The sequence below is a fragment of the Microcaecilia unicolor genome, chromosome 5 (assembly GCF_901765095.1).
Source record: "Microcaecilia unicolor chromosome 5, aMicUni1.1, whole genome shotgun sequence".
Classification (NCBI taxonomy): domain Eukaryota; kingdom Metazoa; phylum Chordata; class Amphibia; order Gymnophiona; family Siphonopidae; genus Microcaecilia; species Microcaecilia unicolor.
Genome location: NC_044035.1, coordinates 24,155,996 through 24,180,108, shown reverse-complemented (window position 1 = coordinate 24,180,108; position 24,113 = coordinate 24,155,996). Strand labels below are relative to the sequence as shown.

General features: G+C 46.7%; 1 protein-coding gene across 1 annotated transcript in view; it reads left to right on the top strand.

Moving 5' to 3' along the window:
• The window catches only part of RBM20 (RNA binding motif protein 20), a 194,640-nt gene that overhangs the window by 156,119 nt on the left and 14,408 nt on the right, over positions 1–24,113 (top strand). The window contains exons 11-13 of the mRNA XM_030202766.1: positions 180–837; positions 8,416–8,535; positions 21,283–21,404. Coding sequence (XP_030058626.1) covers positions 180–837; positions 8,416–8,535; positions 21,283–21,404 — 900 coding nt within the window. The remainder of the gene's footprint in view (positions 1–179; positions 838–8,415; positions 8,536–21,282; positions 21,405–24,113) is intronic.

The following is a 24,113-nucleotide window of genomic DNA, read 5'->3' as shown; positions in this document are numbered from 1 at the left end:
GGCTAGTAGTTAACTTCATTTGAACGTCAGCCTGTATTTTTTTTGCTGGCCACAAAATCCAACAAAAGCCGCATATTCATTTGGGACCTTCTCCTGACTGCTTCGTTGGTTTTGAATATTGACTCCATGATGTATGTCATACACGATAGCTTTTAATTTTCAATTTTGTCTTTCTTCAGGAGCAAGAATGGGAAAGTGGAAGTGAAGTTGAGGGCGAGGTTTGGTATCCTTCCAATATGGAAGAACTTGTCACCGTGGACGAGGTGGGTGAAGAAGATTTTATAATAGAACCCGACATAACGGAACTTGAAGAAATTGTTCCAGTGGAACCGCAGGACAGTCGTATAGGTTTGGAAACACGCCTTCAGGTAGCTGGCGTGCTGCAGATAGAAGATAAGTGTAGCCAGCTAAGCGTGGACAGCGCCAAATCTACCCAAGAAGAATGTAAAGAAATGAGCCCCAGACCAGTAATGGAAAATGTAACTTCTTCCTGCAGCTGTTCTGATACAGTTACAGATGAAATCAATTTAATCGTGGAGGCTGAAGAGAAAGCAAATGAAGTTCAAGATGGCTTGCGTTGTTCGGTTTCCAACAACCACAGTAACGATGGAAAGATAGGCGAAAGCTCTGACGTGCACTTAAAACAGGAGGATCTCTGCCCCTCTGTTGTTGATCCTCCTGAAAACATTATTCAGCCTCCTGGTAAATTTCTGGATGATTGCAAACAGACAGTTTCAGAAGAGGATTGTAGTTCAGAAACAATGGATACACAAATAGAAAGCACAACCAAAGAAGAAAGCCATGAAATCAAAGATTGCCAAGAGACACTACCTCAGGGTAAGTACTGTTCAGATTTGTTTTTTATGTGGGACACAACATCTTTGATATTATTAATAATTATGTCTAGTGTACCAAGTTTCATAGAAAGTGAGGGTATTTTTAGACCTGTCTGCACAAATTGCTAGAGATTTTTATCAGCGAATATGAAAGACAAAGGTAAACACTTTGGTTAGTTTTGAGGTGGAATGATTATAAGATTTCTAGAACTCCTCTTTCAATTACGTTGATGGAAGAAGAATTAATTGCTTTCATGCAGTAACTTGGCTAATGGGATGGGATTTCTTTATCAGCTATGGGGGTGATATTCAGCCTGCGCCAAGAAGCGGCTTGAAAGCTTCTCACAGCTGTGGGCTAAACTAAGCCAGGATATTCATTGCAGGGGTGTGTGTGGATATGTGCAGTGATCTGAAGGTTAAGCGGGAACCGACCGATATTCAGACCAGTGCCAGGTGAACTCGGTGCATAAAGAGCCCCTTTTTCCATGCTGCGATGAAAGGGGGCTCACAGTGGCTTTGGCTCACGCTGAGGCCCCCTTTTACCACAGCGGGTAAAATGGCTTCTTTTGCTTTAAAAAAAGGAAATGACTGTGCGGTAAGTTAAAACACTTGGCCGCATGGCCATTTCCTGGGGGAGCCCTTGCCGCCTCTTATTTAGGAGGCAGTAAAGGCTCCCTTGCTTACTGAGTGCTTCACTTCTACTACTACTTATCAATTCTAAAGCGCTACTAGACGTACGCAGCGCATGAACATGAACAGACAGTCCCTGCTCCACAGAGCTTACAATCTAATCAAGACAGACAAATAAGGTATAAGGACAGAGTAGCAAGATTCTGGAATCCCAAAGAGCAGCAAGATTCCATGCAGAATCCCCAACAGTAGCAAGATTCCGGAATCCCAAAGTGTAGCAAGATTCCGGAATCCCAAACACTACTACTACTACTACTTATCATTTCTGAAGCGCTACTAGACATACGCAACGCTGTACACTTGAACATGAAGAGACAGTCCCTGCTCGACAGAGCTTACAATCTAATCAAGACAGACAAATAAGGTATAAGGACAAAGAGTAGCAAGATTCTGGAATCCCAAAGAGCAGCAAGATTCCATGCAGAATCCCCAACAGTAGCAAGATTCCGGAATCCCAAAGTGTAGCAAGATTCCGGAATCCCAAACACTACTACTACTACTACTTATCATTTCTGAAGCGCTACTAGACATACGCAACGCTGTACACTTGAACATGAAGAGACAGTCCCTGCTCGACAGAGTTTACAATCTAATCAAGACAGACAAATAAGGTATAAGGACAAAGAGTAGCAAGATTCTGGAATCCCAAAGAGCAGCAAGATTCCATGCAGAATCCCCAACAGTAGCAAGATTCCGGAATCCCAAAGTGTAGCAAGATTCCGGAATCCCAAACACTACTACTACTACTACTTATCATTTCTGAAGCGCTACTAGACATACGCAACGCTGTACACTTGAACATGAAGAGACAGTCCCTGCTCGACAGAGTTTACAATCTAATCAAGACAGACAAATAAGGTATAAGGACAGAGTAGCAAGATTCTGGAATCCCAAAGAGCAGCAAGATTCCATGCAGAATCCCCAACAGTAGCAAGATTCCGGAATCCCAAAGTGTAGCAAGATTCCGGAATCCCAAACACTACTACTACTACTACTTATCATTTCTGAAGCGCTACTAGACATACGCAACGCTGTACACTTGAACATGAAGAGACAGTCCCTGCTCGACAGAGTTTACAATCTAATCAAGACAGACAAATAAGGTATAAGGACAAAGAGTAGCAAGATTCTGGAATCCCAAAGAGCAGCAAGATTCCATGCAGAATCCCCAACAGTAGCAAGATTCCGGAATCCCAAAGTGTAGCAAGATTCCGGAATCCCAAACACTACTACTACTACTACTACTTATCACTTCTAAAGCGCTACTAGACATACGCAACACTGTACACTTGAACATGAAAAGACAGTCCCTGCTCGACAGAGCTTACAATCTAATCAAGACAGACAAATAAGGTATAAGGACAAAGGGTAGCAAGATTCCAGAATCCCAAACAGTTCCTGCTTGACAGAGCTTACAATCTAATTAGGACAGACAAACAGGACAAACAAGAGATGAGGGAATATTAAAGTGAGGATGATAAAATAAGGGTTCTGAACAAGAGTGAATAAGGGTTAGGAGTTAAAAGCAGCATCAAAAAGGTGGGCTTGCAAGGGCAGACTTCTGTTTCTGTGAGTCTGACGTCCTGCACGTCCTGACGTCAGACTCACAGAAACAGAAGCCTGCCCTTGCAGATCAGCAACGCGGCCATGCCGGAGAAGAGGGCAAATAAGGGATAAGGACAAAGAGTAGCAAGATTCCAGAATCCCAAAGAGTTGCAAGATTCCATGCGGAATCCCAAAGAGTTGCAAGATTCTGGAATCGCGATGACTACTACTACTACTGCTTATCATTTCTGAAGTGCTACTAGACATACGCAACGCTGTACACTTGAACATGAAGAGACAGTCCCTGCTCGACAGAGCTTACAATCTAATTAGGACAAACAGGACAAACAAGAGATAAGGGAATATTAAAGTGAGGATGATAACATAAGGGTTCTGAACAAGTAAATAAGGGTTAGGAGTTAAAAGCAGCATCAAAAAGGTGGGCTTTTAGCTTAGATTTGAAGACGGCCAGAGATGGAGCTTGACGTACCGGCTCAGGAAGTCTATTCCAGGCATATGGTGCAGCAAGTTAAAATGAATGGAATCTGGAGTTAGCAGTGGAGAAGAAGGGTGCAGATAAGAGAGATTTACCCAGTGAACGGAGCTTCACCGCCCAATTACCACCAGGTAAGCCGCCAGCGCTACAAAAAAAAAAAAAAAGCACTGACACACCAGAAGTGGAGGAGTGGCCTAGTGGTCAGGGTGGTGGACTTTGGTCCTGGGGAACTGAGTTGGATTCCCACTTCAGGCACAGGCAGCTCCTTGTGACTCTGGGAAAGTCACTTAACCCTCCATTGCCCCATGTAAGCCGCATTGAGCCTGCCATGAGTGGGAAAGCGTGGGGTACAAATGTAACAAAAATAAAATAGATACTATTGGAGATTCTACATGGAATGTTGCTACTATTGGAGATTCTACATGGAATGTTGCTATTCCACTAGCAACATTCCATGTAGAAGGCTGCGCAGGCTTCTGTTTCTGTGAGTCTGACGTCCTGCACGTCATACTCACAGAAGCAGAAGCCTGCGCGGCCACATTGGTGATCTGCAAGGGCCGACTTCTACATGGAATGTTGCTAGTGGAATAGCAACATTCCATGTAGAATCTCAAATAGTAGCAACAGTGGAGGAGTGGCCTAGAATCTCAAATAGTAGCAACAGTGGAGGAGTGGCCTAGTGGTTAGGGTGGTGGACTTTGGTCCTGGGGAACTGAGGAACTGAGTTCGATTCCCACTTCAGGCACAGGCAGCTCCTTGTGACTCTGGGCAAGTCACTTAACCCTCCATTGCCTACACGCCTTAGTAAAAGGACCTCTTTATGCACCAGCTTAGACGGTTAATAGACTGACTAGCACTGCAAAGTGGCTAAGTGCTGGACTCAGCCCAAGCTCAAGCTCTCTCCTGGACCACTTCTAACCGAGCCAGTCAGGCAATTGCTGTTTAGCAGGGCCGCCGAGGGGGGGGAGGGGGGCAAAATTCCCCGGGCCCAGCACCGGGGTCAGGCCGCCGGCGCTGCAGTCCCCGGTCTCACCTGCCTGCCTCCATGGCTCCGGGCCCCCTTCATTCAAAGCGGCAGTCGCAGATCGCCTCTCTTCTGGCCTTCTCTCCCTGCGGCCCGCCCTCGCGGAAACCGGAAGTTACATCGGACGAGGGCGGGACACAGGGAGGGAAGGCCAGAAGAGAGGCGATCTGCGACTGCCGCTTTGAATGAAGGGGGCCCGGAGCCGTGGAAGCAGGCAGGTGAGACTGCGGACTGCAGCGGCAGGGGGAGCGACGGGGGGGGGGGGGGGGGGTGGCGGCCTTGCCCCGGGCCCGGCCTAGTCTCTCGGCGGCCCTGCCGTTTATATTCAGCACTAATACCCAGTTAAGTGCCACTGAATAATGGCAGCCAGCCAGCTCTGCAGGGTTTAACTGGGCTGGAGCCTCTCCTTTTCAGTATTAACCCCTATGAATCCAGTAGCAATACCCACGTACAATGCCGCAAACGTCCAGTCAACAGCTATAAGGCAAATATGATCTGTGGCCAGAAAGCAGATGTAGGCTGGGTTTACAAGTTCATTTGCGATGAACTGGACTCAGATTGATCTGTAGCTAGGGGGCCATTTTCAAAGGGAATTCTATGGATAATATGGTGTTTTTTCCCTCCACCGTGATGTTTAGCACAAAGCAATGGTGGACTGGTCCAGGTACACAAAAGGATTTTATTTTGAAATCCCTATGAGTTAGGTACCCTGCGTGCTTTGCACCTGCAAAATATACGGACTGAGAAAAACAAATCCCGGTGCCACCAGCTGTTGTTGGATTTTAGAAAAGGTCCAAAGAAGAGCGACCAGAACGATAAAGGGGATGGAACTCCTCTCGTATGAGGAAAGGCTAAAGAGGTTAGCAGTGGCGTCGCGAGGGCAGCTGACACCCGGGGCGGGTTGCCGCTGCGCACCGCCCCCACCCCGAGTGCAGCGCGACGCACCCTCCCCCCTCCGTAGCGCAACCCCCCCCTCGCCCCGCCCGCGAGAACATACCTGGAAGGCGGTGAGGGGCGGGTGGGAGGGCCAATCCGCCGAGAGCACGCCGCTGGGGGGGGTGTCGGCGCCTCGCTGGTTCCTTGCTCTCTCTGCCCCGGAACAGGAAGTAACCTGTTCTGGGGCAGAGAGAGCAAGGAACCAGCGAGGCGCCGACACCCCCCAGCGGCGTGCACCCGGGGCAGACCACCCCACCGCCCCCCCTTCCTATGCCACTGGAGGTTAGGGCTCTTCAGCTTGGAAAAGAGACGGATGAAGGGAGATATGATTGAGGTCTACGTGCAGGACGTCAGACTCAGAAACAGAGCGAAGGAAGAAGAGGACCTCGGCTGGCGGGGGTTGGGGTCCCCTGCCAGCAAAGGTAGGCGACGGCGGGGGAGGGTTGGCGGCGGGAGGGGGTGGAGAAGGTCGTCGGCAGGGGGGGGGTCAAAGTTGGTGTTGGCAGCGGCTGGGGGGGGTATCGGCAATGGCGGGGAGGGGGTTAAAATGTGCCCCCTCACCTCGGGCTCTGAACCCCCCCTCCCGCCGAAGGCTGGCTACGCCCCTGGCGTAAGGGCCTGCACACGTGCAGCGTGCGTCAAATCAGTATTTCCGCCTGGCTAGAGCATGTGCCTGGTAGTAATTTCGAGTTTGGTGCATGCCTTAGCCACTCGCGCTAGTATTATATAAAGAAAAGTATCTACAACAGGTACCATAACCAGCAACTACAGTGACCTCTATAATGTGCTGGAGTCTACATATGTATCTTTATATATATTTTACAAAAAGCTCTGTGTTCAATGAGCCTTTTGTAAAATACGTAGGGGTCCTTTTACTAAGGTGCGCTGAAAATGGGCTGTGCTAGTGTAGGCGCATGTTTTGGACGCGCACAGATCCATTTTTCAGCGCACCTTTTTTTTTTTGCTGAAAATGGACGTGCAGCAAAATCAAAATTAGCACGCATCCATTTTGGGTCTGAGACCTTACCGTCACCCATGCACTTAGCGGTAAGGTCTCCCGCGTTAACCGGGTGGTAATCGTCAATGCACGTACAATGCCGATAACCACCCAGTTTTCACCGTGCGCTGTAAAATAAAATACATTTTCCTATTTTCCGACATGCGTAGCGGACGCGCATAAAAAATGAAATTACCGCCCGGGCCACGCAGTAGCCGGGTGGTAATTCCAAATTGATGCTCGTTGTGTGCGAGTAGGCGCCAACGCAGCTTAGTAAAAGGGCCCCTAAGGGAATTACTACTACTACTACTACTACTATTTAGCATTTCTATAGCGCTACAAGGCATACGCAGCGCTGTACAAACATAGAAGAAAGACAGTCCCTGCTCAAAGAGCTTACAATCTAATAGACAAAAAATAAATAAAGTAAGCAAATCATCTTGTTCCTGGACATCTCAGCTCCTACCTAGACCTCCTATGCAAAATCATGCTTATAGTAAGATGATAAAGTAGCTGGTATTTTTGTATATGCAGTGATAGGAAGGAACCCAACTCTTATAAATATTATATCATGCCAAAGAGAGCTGCCTTCTGGAGCTCCACCAAGCTACAAGATAACAGGTTTCCAAACCTTATGTGGCCTGACCCCATTTTAATGGAGAAAGCAAACACATGGCCCCGCAGCCCTACCCTGCTGCTCATTTGCTCATGCCACTGCTCCAGGTCCTTGTGTAGTGTGAGCATTGACACTGCTGTAATCTCCTGCCTCCCATCAAACTCAAATGGGCCTAGATATAGCATCCCTTCAGGGGCCAATGTCATGGTCATCACCACAAATGGCAGATGAACCACAATTTGAGAAGTGATACACTAGGTGATTCCTTTTGCCCCATTTTTCATTCCCTTGCCTTCCTGTTCACCCTTTCTTCACAGCATTACTGAGCTATGAAGGATGTCCACTGTGCAGATCTCCGAGCTTCGTTCCGGCAGCAAATATTAAGCCAAACACAAACTATGAGTAGATCCTACTAAACATTTGACGTTCCCTTAGCACTTCAAAATGTTTTCAATGGGATTTTAAAGCTATTCTATTTTATGTTTCAATCATTTTTATTCAGAACTTAAGAAGAAAAGTTAACATCATCATGTATGAACGTCTGATATTTTCCCCCCATGTGGCTAAACTAACACATAGTACTTCTACCCCAACAAATAGAACTTAACCTTCCCTCCCCTTCCCTTCCCCTCCCCCCCTTTCTCCCTTGCTATGGCATCAAATGAACATAATAACGCAGGGTACAGGGCAATATCTAGAAGTTTAACAGTCTGCTCCTGGCAGTTGGAGTCAGAGTATTCCAAAAGGGAGTCGGAAACGCACTCCAGTCTTCGTTTTAAAGTCTGTAATTCCCACCCTCTCTACCCACAGTAACGTTATCATACGCACACGCCACTGCGATACTGTAGGGTAGTTGTATGTAAGCCATTCTGAGAGTATTGCTTGTTTAGCCACTACAATAGCTTTGCGTAGAAAAGCGGTAAATCCTGACGGGACAGGGTGCATGAGAACAGGATGCCCCAGGAGCAGCACCGAGTCATACTTCCAGCCCGCCTTCCACATCTCAGAAACATATTGTACTAGCTCCTTCCAAAATCGGACTATGCCCTTGCAGGACCAAAACATGTGCCCGAGGGTGGCCCCCGGATCCCTGCATTTGAGGCGCTCTCCCCAAGGCGAGAGTCCCGTGTGAAAGGCTCTTCTGGGAGAAATGTAGAGTCGAAGAGCAAATTTGTATTGTAGCTCCCAGTGCTGCGTCATGTTCATTGTTTTGGCTATTCTATTTTAATATAAATGTTTTTGTTTTAATAACGTGTTTGCTGTTTTTCATTGTAGCAAATTCTAGGCACTTGGAAGTAAAATCTCCTGAATGTTCAGAGCCACAGTCTAAAGAAACATATTGTTTGCCGTCATGGGAACAAGAGGATGTGTTCAGTGAACTCAGCATCCCTTTAGGTATGTCCAGTGCACTTCATCATCATCATCAGAAAAGTGTATGTTTGATATGCTACTGTGATCTTCTGCCCTTGTCTGATAGAAACATGTATTTAAGTATTTACTTATTTACAAACTAGTAAAAAAGGCCCGTTTCCGAAACCAATGAAACAGGCACTAGCATGTGGTTTTTTGTGTGTGTGTATGTGTCACAGAGTTATTTTGTGTGTGTGTGTGTGTGTGTGTGTGTGTGTGAGTGTGTGAGGGTGCGGTGTGTGTGCAGGTTGTTGATGTGTGTCTTTTTTTGTTTTGTTTTTTTGCTTGGGGGGTTGGGGGATGTGCTGTGCTGTGCTGGCAAAGTGGGTTGGATTGGTGTGTGGCTTTGAGGGTGTGTTTCTGTTGTATTGTGTGTGTGTGATTTTGTCTGTCAAGGAGGTTTGTGGAGGGGGGTCTTTCTGTTGGTGAAATGTAAATGTAAATTTTTGCACATACCCACAGCAGGAATATTCTTCTCTCGTTCCAGCGGTGGTTCTGTGCTCTCCGTGCTGCACAGATAATGAGCCATTCTGCTGGGGAGTGCTCCTCCCTTATTGTCACGTAGTTTCCTCTGATTGGTCCGTCTTACGTTGCCTAGTGTTGCCTGGGAACGGTGTTGTGATGGTCCTTTGTGTTTCAGAATGTTGAGGGTGTTTTTTCTGATTGGTCCGTCATGCGAGGGCGGGGCAGAGAGACATGGTCAGTGTTGAGGCTTCACCACCGTGAATCCATGAACCCTTCAGTGACTGACTGAGTGACTTCAGAACGTTGTCTTCAGAACGTTGAGGGTGAGTTTTATTATAGTAGATGATTCGCTATACTGCCTTAACTAATGGATAGATCTAGGCTGTTTACAACGCTAACAATAAAACAATAAAAGAAAGTGGGAAACGGAACTACGGAATAAGATAGGAAAGAGTAATCAATCACGTTCACCCGTAGGACAAACAGCAACAGTAAAGCGAAACAGGGAAGAAAAAGCTAAAGTAGGAAAACTGTGAGAAAACCGGTGACCTTGGCAACAATTCCATCCTATGAGGGATCATAGGCCTGGCAAAAGAGCCAGGCCTTTAGAGCTGATTTAAATTTTTTGAATGACGTTTCAGCCCTGATGTCACAGAGAAGAGAATTCCAGTAGAGTGGAGCTGTAAAATAAATGGTCCGTTGTCTGATGAATTCAAGAGTGGCTTGTTTGGGCTTCTGGAAGACCAAACGGTAGTCATTCAAAGACCGGAGTACGTGGGATGGGGAGTATGGGATAGTATGATTAGTGATCCTGTTCAGAAGGCTTTGAATGTAAGAGTCAAGAGCTTATGTAGAATTCATTGTTCAATGGGAAGCCAATGATGTTTCTCTAGTAGAGGGCTGACATGATCAGATCTCTTTGCAAAAGTACAGTAATTTGATTGCCGTATTCTGGAGCATTTGAATATGTTTTAAGATGTAATGTGGAAACCTAAGTAGACGATGTTACAATAATCGATCCTAGAAATCAGTAGAGAAAGAATAAGTAAATAGAATGTATCATGGCCAGAATATTTTCTAATTGATCGCAGTTGTCTTAGAATAAAGAATCCAGTTTTGCAGAGGTTTGATACTTGTGGGGAGAAAATTGAGAATCTAAAATAACCCCTAAATAGCAAAAAGAATTTGCAGGGGATATGGTAGTTCCTAAAGGGTATATAGGGGTGGATGGAGTTGGGGGGGGGGGGGGTCTCCAGTAAACCAGCAAACTACTGTCTTATCTTAGTTTAAAAGCAATCAGTGTCCTAAAAGCCATTTTTGTACTAGATCTAAGCAGTCTTGAAGAGGTTGTATAGATGGAAAGAACGGGTTGGTGGGAAAGAGTAAGAGGATATCATCTGCATAGAAGTGAAAAGAGATTCCACAGGATTGGATGAGAGTAGCAAGTGGGCTTAAAAACAGATTAAAGAGAAGAGAGTATAGGACCGAGCCCTGAGGGACTCCACAAGTCAGGGGATGAGAAGAAGCAGTGGAACAAGAGGTGACGACTTTGTAGGAGTGGCCATAAAGAAAAGAAGCGAACCAGGCAAAAACAGAACCTGTCAACCCAAGTGAATGATTTACCAAATCAAATGCCAAAGTTAAGTCAAGAGAAATAGCCAAAACAGTGGAGGAGTAGCCTAGTGGTTTGAGCAGCAGTCTTGACATCCAGAGGTGCCCAGTTCAAATCCCACTGCTGCTCCTTGTGATCTTGGACAAGTCTCTTAACCCTCCATTGCCTCAGGTACAAACTTAGATTGTGAGCCCTCCTGGGACAGAGAAATATCCAGAGTACCTGAATGTAACTCACAGGGCCGTGCTAACCCGGTAAGCGGGGTAAGCACCGCAGGGGGGCGCCTGCCTACAAGGGCGCCGCGTCTGGCGCTGCCGTCCAGTTGTATTTCAAAATCCAAATTTAAAAAAAAAAAACTTACCGCGTCGGCGCGTTGACGCGTCGGCGCGTATGCGCTGCTGCCTTCCCGCCTTTGGCACCGCCTGGCGCCCAGCTCTTCCCACGCGCGGATGCAGACTTGCAGAGTACGTCTTAACTTTTTTTTTTGTTTTTGCTGATGTTGATTTAGCTGCTAATTGGTGATAGAAATTGTCAAATAGGTGGCAGGTAGAGACCTTGGAGCAGCGCTGAGTTTCTGAGGAAATTCCCCCAGCTCCCTCTGTCCGAGGTGTAAACACGAAACTAGTTCAATGGTTTTGAAATACCTCTGGAAGGAAGCCTCACATGCAGGGACTGGTGGGGCTGTTTAGTTTTGCACAGGTACTTGAATCTGACGGGCTCAGGTCAGTGATGCACACTGCACGCAGTATTTTCAATCTGGTGCTGCCTGTACACTAATGACCCTGCTGCCTGCGTGATTATGTAAGTGACTTTGAGCCTTTGGGTGGTTAGCATTTGCAGTCGGAGGGAATCTATGCAATAATGCAATTCCTATTCTTATTTCCCAACGGATGGGTGATAGGGCAGTTGCTGCTATAGAAACCTTTGGGATCGGGAAATGGTTTTGATTTCCTGCATGTCCCAGCCTTGTCCTGCAAGAAGGGTACACTGCAGTGGCTGATGTGAGCCTGAAATATCAATAGCAGTTGATTGCATCCCCAGTTCTGCTCAGGAGGTATCCCCTGGCTGCGTGTTTTCTTTGAAGATTGCTTGCCAGCTGCAGGGTGATCGCTGTTTTTTTCTCTGAAACTGGTTAGGGGCGTGTATTCTCTCCGATGCTATGATGAGGTGCCTTTTTTTTTTTTTTGCCTGTGCCAGGGACAGTACTGGGGATTTTGCTGCTCTGCCTTCTGGAAACCAGCCACTCCTCCTTCTCCTGGCTACCCAAAGGCGTAAACATGAATGTGAACATGATGGAACAGAAGATACAGAGAGGGCGGAAAGAAACAAATAAAAAGCCTTTGAGTTTCGAGGACTGGTTGTCTCGATTCGGGTTGGGTAGACTGAAGGACTTATAACCTTTGGTAACCATACAGTGAGTCCTAATCTGTAGTGTTTTTCTGATTTTTTGGAAGCAGAATACATTACTAATTTAACTTGGGCACCTTTTACATTTTATGGCAGAAGTTCTGATTCTGTTTTCGTGCAGTACTGAGCTTAGTACTTGCCCAATGAGCAGTAAATCAGTGTTTCCCAAGTCAGTCCTGGAGTACCCCCCCCCCTTGTCAGTCAGATTTTCAGGCTATCCACAATGAATCTGCATGAAAGAGATTTGTATACAATTGAGGCAGTATTATTATTATTATTTATTGCATTTGTACCCCACATTATCCCACCTTTTTGCAGGCTCAATGTGGCTGTAAATCCATCTCATGCAGATTCACTGTGGATATCCTGAAAACCTGACTGACAAGGGGGGGTACTCCAGGACTGACTGACTGACTTGGAAAACACTGCAATATTTATAACTTGTGCTCCTAATATAACATTTGGGAGTGGCCTAGTGGTTAGGGTGGTGGACTCTGGTCCTGAGGAACTGAGTTTGATTCCCACTGCAGGCACAGCTCCTTGTGACTCTGGGCAAGTCACTTAACCCTCCATTGCCCCATGTAAGCCGCATTGAGCCTGCCATGAGTGGGAAAGTGCGGGGTACAAATGTAACAAAAATAAAATGTTAATGTTGCTATTGCACTAGCGTAGAAGCTGCCCTTGCAAAAAAAAGCCCAGCAGTTCTTCTACTCCCAAGAGACTGGGCTCCCAGTGAGCCAGCAAGGTCAGACTGTAAATGAGATGAAGAGACCCAGGTAACAAAGAGAGGAACATGCATAATCAAAGCTTAGGTCTCTGCAGTTACAAGGGCTGGCCATTCCTAATTATGCTAATAGTTTTTAATAGGCTAAGTCCCACTGAAAAGCCTCTTTATAAAGGCAGTGCTTTCTCTGGAGAGCAGTGTTAAGAAACAGCAGGAATTGTGTTTATTTTTTTAAACTGCTTTCCTGTGTAAGCTAATTTACAGTTTTCTAGTATATGCTTGACATTGAAGGGTGTGGTAGACCCTTTTCTCAGGTCTGGCTGGGCCTGTAGTTTTCAGTCTAAAGGAAAGACAGGTAGCAACCCAGAAACATCTAATGAAGAAGCGGGGGGGGGGGGGGGGGGGGGGGGGGGGGCGCCAGCTGATAATCTGCAGGGGGGCACCAGAGACCCTTGGCACGGCCCTGGTAACTCACTTTGAGCTACTATTGAAAAAGGTGTGAGCAAAATCCAAAAAAAATAAAAAAAATGTTGTGTTTATCCAAGTGTCAACAGATCTCGCTTAGGAGTGCTGCCATAACCTTCTCTGTACTAAGGTGGGGTCTGAAACCAGACTGTCTAGGATGAAGAACCAAAGACTTTTAGAGGAAAGCTGTATATAGACAATCTTTTCTTACAGTTTTGAAAGGAAGTACAAGTTAGAAACAGGCCAATAGTGAGCTGGAACCTGAGAGTCTAATGATGGCTTTTTGAGGATTGGACGGGCAATGGCCGCCTTCCAAGACAATGGGAACTGGACAGAGGAAAGGCTGCTGTTTATTAACAACAGAATCTTCAGCAATAATTGCAATTCTGTCAGTTTTAACCACGCAGATGAGAATGGATCAAGCGGACAAGCTATAGTTTGCATATTACAGAGTGTCTTACAGAGTGAGTGGAGAGTTTGGGGTTGAAATGAAGACCATGAAGAAGAGCCAACTAGTAGTTGTACTGGTGGGGGAGAGGATAGAGGAGTCATAGAGGACCCAAATGATAGATGAGGAAGTACTAGGAAGTAATGAGTTAACAAGATCTGAGACCGTAGTAGTAAAGTATTGGGAAAGATCATCTGCTGATGGTAACCCTTGTTCTACATTGAAGGCAGAAAAGATGGCGTGAAGATGTTATTCAATAATTGTTTTGACTGCGCTTACAGCTCCTGATAAAGGAATACGAAATGGAGCACCTTGTACAGCTGCAGGCTGTTTGAAGGACACCACAGCTAAGTGACATGTGATACACAACTTATTTTGATATTGTTTTGAGTTATGATTATTTTCGATATTGGGCACATTATATTGCTTTATGGACATAGAAACACATAAGTACATAAGTAATGCCAAGTAAAGGTCCATCGAGCCCAGCATCCTGTCCCCGACAGCGGCCAATCCAGGTCAAGGGCACCTGGCAAGCTACCCAAACGTACACATTTTTTACAAGTTATTCCTGAAATTGTGGATTTTTCCCAAGTCCATTTAGTAGCGGTCTATGGACTTGTCCTTTAGGAACCCATCCAACCCCTTTTTAAACTCTGCCAAGCTAACCGCCTTCACTACGTTCTCCGGCAACGAATTCCAGAGTTTAATTACGCGTTGGGTGAAGAAAACTTTTCTCCTTTTTGTTTTAAATTTACTACACTGTAGTTTCATCGCATGCCCCCTAGTCCTAGTATTTTTGGAAAGCGTGAAAAGACGCTTCACATCCACCTGTTCCACTCCACTCATTATTTTATATACCTCTATCATGTCTCCCCTCAGCTGTCTCTTCTCCAAGCTGAAAAGCCCTAGCCTCCAGCCTGGAGAAGAATACAAAGTGATATTGTGGTAGAATGAGGTACATGTATGGTAGGTACAATTGGGGGGAACTTAGGGAGGGAGAGGGGGAAGAAGAGTCAGGTAATGTCCGTTACGGTCTTTGGTTACATTGTGTCCAGGTATTTTTATGTTGGGTCGGTGGGGTAGGGCCTCTTTTACCAAGCTGTGGCAAAAGGGGGCCTGAGCTTGCTTCGGCGCATGTTTTTGATGCATGCTGAGGCCCCCTTTTATCGCAGCAGATAAAAAGTAGGTCTTGGTTTTCTGCAGGAAATGGCCGTGTGGCAAGTAAAGCACTTGCCAAGCGTCCATTTTGGGGGGAAATCCTTACCACCACCCATTGAGGTGGCAGTAAAGGCTCCCACGCTAACCTAGGAATGACTGTGTGCTAGGGGTGGAACGTACCACCAGACTGCTGCGGAAGCCCGGCTATACTTCCTTTTTAGCGAGCGGTAACCCTGTTTTGGGCTTACCACCGCTTTGTAAAAGGGGCCCATAATTTGTGCACATATTTATGGTAAATTTTGTTTACATATGAGGTCACAGTGATGTGTGAACATGGTCACCATTGTTAGCGGAAGAGGAACCCGAATTATAGCTACATAATGCAAGGTTCCACATTAGGAGTCACCGACCAAGAAAGGGATCTAGCTGTCGTCGTTGATGATACGTTGAAACCTTCTGCTCAGTGTGCTGCTGCGGCTAAGAAAGCAAATAGAATGTTAGGTGTTATTAGGAAAGGAATGGAAAACAAAAATGAGGACATTATAATGCCTTTGTATCGCTCCATGGTGTGACCGCACCTCGAATATTGTGTTCAATTCTGGTCGCCACATCTCAAAAAAGATATAGTGGAATTAGAAAAGGTGCAGAGAAGGGTGACGAAAATGATAAAGGGGATGGGACGACTTCCCTATGAGGAAAGGCTAAAGCGGCTAGGGCTCTTCAGCTTGGAGAAAAGGTGGCTGAGGGGAGATACGATAGAGGTCTATAAAATAATGAGTGGAGTTGAACGGGTAGATATGAAGCGTCTGTTTACGCTTTCCAAAAATACTAGGACAAGGGGGCATGCGATGAAACTTAGATTGTGAGCCCTCCTGGGACAGAGAAATATCCAGAGTACCTGAATGTAACTCACCTTGAGCTACTTCTGAAAAAGGTGTGAGCAGTGCCGTAGCGAGGGCGGCTGCCACCCGGGGCGGTTCGCCGCTGCGCACAGCACCCCCCCCCCCACCTCGGCGCGCATCCCCCCCGGAGTGCATTCTTACCAGTCGCGCGCATAGGAAAGGGAGCGGGCGGGAGGGCCGGTCCGCCCGAGTGTACGTCGCTGGGAGCTTCGTCGGCTCCGCTGGTTCCCTGCTCTCTCTGCCCCGGAACAGGAAGTAACCTGTTCCAGGGCAGAGGGAGCGGGGAACCAGTGGAGCCGACACCCCCCAGCGGCATGCACCCGGGGCGGACCGCCCCTCCCGCCCCCCCCCCCCCTTCCTACGCCACTGGGTGTGAGCAAAATCTAAATAAGTAAATAAATTTAGGTGAATCACAAGGCTGAAGTTTTGCTAAGGTTACCAAATGTCCTTCCACTGGTCCTGCTCCCATGTGGTTCTGCCTCATTAACATATGACTGCTCTTTCTTCGGAGTTCCTACTGTACAAATATCCCTGTGGAGAACATACTCTATGAATAAGACAACTCAATCAGTTGGAACCAGATGTATTAGAAACCTGATTATAACAAGCAGGTGTTGCTTGATTGGTGGCATTCGCAAATGACCCTGTCACCAGGGACTTAGCTTATTTTTCTTGGAGGTATTAGAACAACAAGTCCGTAATGACCTAGAACCATCTGGTTATCCTAATGCTTAAGGCATTTTCTGCCTGTACTCATAGAAAGTGCAGATAGCAGGAGTCTGGATATTAGAGCACTCTTTTCTTTTTCATTGAGGTATTGCTCATATGGTGATAGATGAAAATAATTTGTGATGCCATGTCAGCAGGATTCCTATTTACCATCTGCTACATAGAACATGACTATAATATCAGCATGCTACATTTTTTTTCACCCCTGTTCGCCAAGTAATATTTGAATGGAAGCTGTATACAGGCTTGGAGTCTTAATTGCAAATTTGCCAGCACCTACAAAAAAATTGCTTTAAGGTCTAATTAAGGCTGAAGTGACTCCAGACCCTCATGGGCCAATGATCAAAGGCAAACACGGGCGCCAAAGGCCAATAGTGCCTGACTAGCACCCGTATTTGCCTTCGCCCCATGATCAGAGCCAGCAAGCTCATGTAACAATGGGTTCACCGGTTCTGAGCGCAAGTAGCATGCAAATGCATGCTAAACAGGGCATTAGGTATTCTTCTCTAATACTCAGTGGGCAGCGCAGCAAACATTGGCGCTACTCTTGTGGCAAATCCTACACCAGTTTGGAGCTGGTGTTAGGCTTTGAGGAGGAATGAGGAGCCCTGTTCAGCATGCATTTGCTTGCTTACAGGCTCCTTACCCCCAGCCTCCCCCCCCCCCCCGTTCAAAACAGTTTCCCTGGTGGCCCAGTGGGCACCACCCCCACCCACGTGGTGGCCTAGTGCCCCCCAAAGTAGTACATAAGTTCATAAGTACCGCCATACTGGGAAAAGACCAAGGGTCCATCAAGCCCAGCATCCTGTCTCCGACAGCAGCCAATCCAGGCTTCAAGAACCCGGCATCCCCCCCCCCCCCCCAAAAAAAAAAAATAATGTTCAATAGACTTTTCCCTCAGGAATCTGTCCAAATCCCCTTTAGATTCCGTAAGGCCAGCTGCTGTCACTACATTCTCCGGCAACGAGTTCCAGAGTCCAACTACACGCTGAGTAAAGAAAAACTTTCTCCTGTTTGTTTTAATTCTATCATATTCTAGCTTCATCTTGTGTCCCCTGGTTTTGTTGTTTGAAAGTGTAAACAAACGCTTCACATCTGTCCGCTCTACTCCGCTCATTATCTTATAGACTTCTATCATATCACCCCTCAGCCACCTTTTCTCCAAGCTGAAGAGCCCTAACCTTCTCAGCCTTTCCTCATAGGGAAGTCGTTCCATCCCTTTTATCATTTTCATCGCCCTTCTCTGCACCTTTTCTGATTCCTTCATATCTTTTTTGAGATGCGGTGACCAGAATTGGACACAGTACTCGAGGTGCAGTTGCACCATGGAGCGATACAACGGCATTATAACATCCTCGTGTTTGTTTTCCATCCCTTTCCTAATAATACTCAACATTCTGTACGCTTTCTTAGCCGCCGCAGCACACTGAGCAGAAGGTTTTAACGTCTTATCCACGATGACTCCCAGATCCCTTTCTAGGTCCATAACTCCTAACACACCTTCTGTGAGCGCCACCTTCAAAATGGCAACACTCTGCCCTGCCCTGTGCATCCTGGGATGTGCTGGGCAGGGTTTCAATACCATATAATGAAGAAACTCCAGGATGCACTGGGCAGCACTCACAGGAGGAGGGAGTGCTACTCCTTTCTCCTACTTCACAAAGGTACAGGGGGCTTGGGGGGGGGCACTAGGCCACAAGGGTTGGTGGGGGGGTGGTGTCCACTGGGCCACCATGGAAACTGTTTTACACAAGGGGAGCTCGGGGCTGGAGGTCCACCGAACCCGCAGCCCCCTGTGTGTGGGGATGGGTAGGGGGGTCTGGAGGTCCACCAGACCTCCAGCCCCTTGTATTACTCTGACAAGTCCGGGCTTTCTTTTTTTGACAGCTCGGACCTGCAGGAGGATTGTGCCTTGGGCACATGCCTAGGCACAGTCCTCCCTCAGAAGTACCCCAATGATCAGCCTGCCTAAATTTGCATGATATTAGCTCTGATCATTGGGCTTTATTTCCCCGCACTGTTCCGGCACTAATTTTACAGCGCTGTTTGGAACAGCTCAGGGTTTTGATCATCTGCCCCAGTCCTTAATTCTTTCAGTCTTAAAGGCGTACATGAGTAAAGGAAGGACAGGTGTCTCCAGACTGGCTTACTCCTAATTATCACCACATTATTTCAAGGCATGTCCATGCAAACCAAGAGGAGGAACAAATGAATGATCCATACTGAAACATTTAATTCAGTGAAGACTCTTTCGATTTACAAATTCTACACTCTTTGGTGATATTAAATAAGAAAAGTATTATGCTTGCTGCATTAGTCCATTTGAGCACATAGAAAGAAGGGTCAAGGTCATTGGAAGAAAAGACAATTAATCAAATAAACCAATATAAAGTCAGCCTGGTGCATTTTTTTCAGCTTCTGGTTATCCTTAACATCTTACTGGTCAATATTCAGCCTGCTGTGGTCAGTGTTTCTTTAAGTGCTGACTGCTGTTGGCTAATTAGACATGGATATTAACCCGTATTTTTAAAGCATTGAATAACGAAGTCCCCTTGACACTGGCAATGAGCTTAAGAGTTTACAGCGCACCCTTTGCATTACGGACACCGGAAATATTTTTATTGAATGTTCCATCATTTAGATGTATTCGATTAGAAGATTATAGATCTAAGATGTTTTACATTGAGGGGGCCCAATTGTGGGATGCGCTTCCGGAAAATTTGCATAATATAAAGAACTACCATAAGTAGTTGTAGTAACTACCTGCAGTTTTGGAAACTCCTCAAGTCGCTTCACTGGCTCCCGATCCGCTACCGTATACAGTTCAAGCTTCTCCTATTGACCTTCAAGTGCACTCAATCTGCTGCCCCCCATTACCTCTCTACCCTCCTCTCCCCGTATGTTCCCACCCGTAACCTCTGCTCTCAGGACAAATCACTCCTATTTGTACCCTTCTCCACCACCGCTAACTCCAGACTCCGCCCCTTCTGCCTCGCATCACCTTATGCCTGGAACAGACTTCCTGAGCCCATACGCCATGCGCCCTCCCTGCTCATCTTCAAGTCCTTATTCAAGGCCCATCTCTTCTCCCTTGCTTTTGGCGCCTAACCACCTTCCCCATTCCTGTTACCTACACTGACTACGTAGTCTGTTACCGTTAGATTGTAAGCTCTCTTGAGCAGGGACTGTCCATCCCCGTGTTTAAACTTGTACAGCGCTGCGTAACCCTGGCAGCGCTATAGAAATGCTAAGTAGTAGTAGTAGTTTCAATTAAAAGGAGTAAATCTTTTCCAAGAATCATTGCCAATGCTTAGGAGTGGCCTAGTGGTAAGAGCACCGCTCTTGAAATCCAGAGGTGGTTGGTTCAAATCCCACTGCTGCTCCTTGTGATCTTGGGCAAGTCAGTTAACCCTCCATTGCCTCAGGTACAAGCTTAGAGAAATATCCAGAGTACCTGAATGTAACTCACCTTGAGCTACTACTGAAAAAGGTGTGAGCAAAATCTACATAAATAAATGAGTTTACAACTCTGGGTGTTTTAAATTATATATATACATTTTTTCGTTATTTAATGTCTACTGTAACATGTCTTCGGTTTATCAGTTTTAATTTATGAATGTTAAGTTGTAAACCACCTAGAACTGCGGATAGTGTAGTATAGAAAATGAATAAATCAAATAATGGGCCGTGTCTGAGCTCTGGCATAGAATATCTGGGCATGACTGCCAGGAGCTAGCCGCCGGCATATATGTTGATCCCCTAACTGCCCCCTCCCCCCCCCCCACAGTTCTGATCTCTCCTCTTACCCCCTCCCCAGGTTTCAGTCTCCCCCCTGTAAATCTCTCAGGTTCTGATCTCCCCCATAGCCCCCCCCCCCCCCCATTCCCATCTCCCCAATTCATCCCTCTTCAGTCCAACCTCCTCCTCATACCCCCCTCCATTCTGATCCCCTAATCCCTTGCATCACCACCCTGGGCTCTCTTACCACTCCTGGGACTTACCCAGAGGTGATTCCTGGTAGTCTAGTGGGCCGAGGTACGAGTGGTCCCTTGTTCAAGCACAGTCGCAACAATTTTATGTTAAAAACGACATCTGAACTTCCCTACAGTGTGAAGATGAAAACGCACATGACAAAGCAAATGAAATTATGCAATGAAATGACTTATACGGTCTGTGCCAGAGCCGGTGGTGGGAGGCGGGGCTGGTGGTTGGGAGGCGGGGATAGTGCTGGGCAGACTTATACAGTCTGTGCCAGAGCCAGTGGTGGGAGACGGGGCTGGTGGTTGGGAGGCGGGGATAGTGCTGGGCAGACTTATACGGTCTGTGCCAGAGCTAGTGGTGGGAGGCGGGGCTGGTGGTTGGGAGGCGGGGACAGTGCTGGGCAGACTTATACGGTCTGTGCCAGAGCCGGTGGTGGGAGGCGGGGCTGGTGGTTGGGAGGCGGGGATAGTGCTGGGCAGACTTATACGGTCTGTGCCAGAGCCAGTGGTGGGAGGCGGGGCTGGTGGTTGGGAGGCGGGGATAGTGCTGGGCAGACTTATACGGTCTGTGCCAGAGCTAGTGGTGGGAGGCGGGGCTGGTGGTTGGGAAGCAGGGACAGTGCTGGGCAGACTTATATGGTCTGTGCCTTGAAAAGGACAGGTACAAATCAAGGTAAGGTATACACAAAAAGTAGCACATATGAGTTTTGTCTTGTTGGGCAGACTGGATGGACCGTGCAGGTCTTTTTCTGCCGTCATCTACTATGTTACTATGTAAATTGCTAGTAGGAAATACCAGGCATTTAACTTTTTTGTTTTGTTTTGTTTTTTTGTATCAGGTGTGGAATTTGTAGTGCCCAGAACTGGGTTTTTCTGCAAACTCTGTGGTCTTTTCTACACGAGCGAGGAGACGGCAAAGACAACACACTGTCGAAGTACAGTTCATTATAAAAACCTTCAGGTAAGGAGGACCTGCTCTCCAGAATGTGCACAGTGCTCCTTTCTCTCGTTCGTTAGGCTGTTCGGCGGCTGCTTCTGTTTTTTCTTGCTTGATTTATGCAGTAAGGTGATAATCGGGATAATTATTGCTGGGCTAGTTTTTGAAACAAAAACAAATTGCAATGTTGTATAAGTTTAGTATAACATTTAGACCCCCTTTTACTAAGGCGCGCTCACATTTTTAGCACGCGCTAAATTGTGGGCGCTCTAAACATTAGAGATGCCTATAGGAATGCATTGGCGTCTCTAACGTTTAGCGCGCCCTAAAAACGTGAGCGCGCCTTAGTAAAAGACACCCTTAATTTTGTTTCGGTCATTAGACAAAGTGATACTAAGGGACGAACACTGGCTGCCTGACCCAATCAGAATCTTATACAAGTTCTTTCTCCTAATCTATAAAATTCTCCAGTCAGGCCAGCTCCCTTATCTTTCACAACTCTTGATTACCTATTGACCACCTAGGGCGCTCTGCTCTTCACAAAATCACCTGCTGCGAGTCCTGCTACTACTAATCCTTTCTATAGCACTACTGGATGTACACAGTGCTATACACATTATATGTAGGTACTTTCTCTGTCCCTAGAGGGCTCACAATCTAAGTTTTTTTTTCTACCTGGGGCAATGAAAGGTTAAGTTACTTGCCCAAGGTCACAAGGAGCTATAGTGGGAATTGAACCCAGGTTGCCAGGATGAAAGCTCACTGCACTAACCATTAGGCTACTCCAAGTCCCTTCCCTTTGTTCTGTTCATCTCCCCACTATTCGTTCTTGGATTCTGGGGGGGGGGGGGGGGGGGGGGGGGGGGGGAGAGAAGAAGAAATGCCAAGATGATAGGGGGGAAGAAGAAGAGATGCCAAGGTGGTGGTGCAGGGGAGGAAGAGATACCAGGATCTGTGGGGAAAGAATAAAGAGGGAAAGGTGCTAGACCAGCAAAGTGGAGACAGGAGCAAGGAAAGAGAGAGGAGCACTTGCTGGACCCCTAGGAGGGGAGACAGAGGGAGAAAAGAGAGAGGGAAACATGCTGGCTTGGGGGAGGGGGAACAGGAGGGAAGGAAGAGAGAGCAAGAGATGCTGGCATGTAGTGGGGCATAGGGACACAGAAGAGTTATGTTGGATAAGGCAAGAATAGGAACACAAAGATGGGAGATGCTCAACATGGCGGGAAAATAGGGACAAGGATACAGGGGTGATGCTGAGTAGGATAGATGGGATGCAGAAAAAAGATGGATGATGAACATGGAGAGAAAAGAAGTATCAGATGGACAAGGAGACTCTGGTGAGATAGTTAAGAGAAGACAGAGGAAAGCAGAAACTAGAGAATGGGACCAACACCTTTAGAAAAATAATGGCCAGACGACAAAGGTAGAAAAAAATTAATTTTATTTTCTATTTATTGATTACGATATGTCAGTTTTTGGAATGTGCATCTGCCAGAACTGGTTTTAGACATGGCTGGAGCCCGCAAGAAAAATCTCACTCATTGGCCTTCAATCTCCAGAATAGCAGTGGTAAATCTTCAGATTTGGGATGGGCTACCCTTGGCGTCTCTCCAAGTGTGTCATGAACATGTATGTATAGAGTAAGCATATCGTGAACAGGCCATTACCATTGAAAAAAGATGAAGGGGTTGATGGACCTTGTTCTGCCTCCGCATGACTTTTTTTTAATGTTCATAATTCAAATGCAGCATACGCTGGGACTTTGTGTTTAAAAATCAGGTGTGTTTGAAAATTAGATAAAATAATAGGGCCCGATGGGATACACCCCAGGACCTTTTTCACTCCCAGTCCTTGAGGCCCGCCAACAGGTCAGGTTTTCAGGAAATGCCTAATGAATATGCATGAAGGAGATTTACATACCTACTGCCTTCACTTTAGGCAAATCGCTATCTTGCATATTCAGTAGGGGTATCCTGAAAACCTGACCTTTTGGTGGCTCTCAAGAACCGGAAGTGATGACCAAGGCTGTAGGATACAGGGGAAATTCAGAGAGGTGCTGGAGGCTGACATGTTAATTCTGTCCAGTCATTCTTTGGAGACAGGAAGGGTTCCAGAGGACCGGGGATGGGCAGATGCCATCTCTTTTCAGCAAAGTATGAGTGAGTAGGAGGCTGGTAGGCTGCTCAGTTTGACCCCTGTGCAGAGGAAGTGAATGGAATCACTGCTAAAGAAAGAGTGAAAGGAGTATCCTGGAGCATCCCAAGCCAGATTCACATCCCCTGGTTCTCCATCTACTGCACTGTGGCCACTGCAGGTGAGACAGTATATGGGGAGCAATTTTTACACCCCCATCTTCTTTACGCCCTGTGCGGTTGTACCACCTGTACAGCCCTTAGGATGGCCCTGGGAGTATCTTGAATCTGGCAACTTACAGGGTCTGAGGCAGCATGAGGTTTTATCTTAGTAGAAAAGAAATCAAGCACCATCTTTCAACAGGGAGGTTAAGTTTATAACAGGGCACCTAGGCAGAGAAGGCATATAGACCTGTTTTACAAAGGCAACATAAAGGAAGGGAAATGGGACTTGATATACTGCCTTTCTGAGGTTTTTGCAACTACATCCAAAGTGGTTTACATACAGTATATTCAGGTACTTATTTTGTATCAGGGGCAATGGAGGGTTAAGTGATTTGCCCAGAGTCACAAGGAACTGCAGTGGGAATTGAACTCAGTT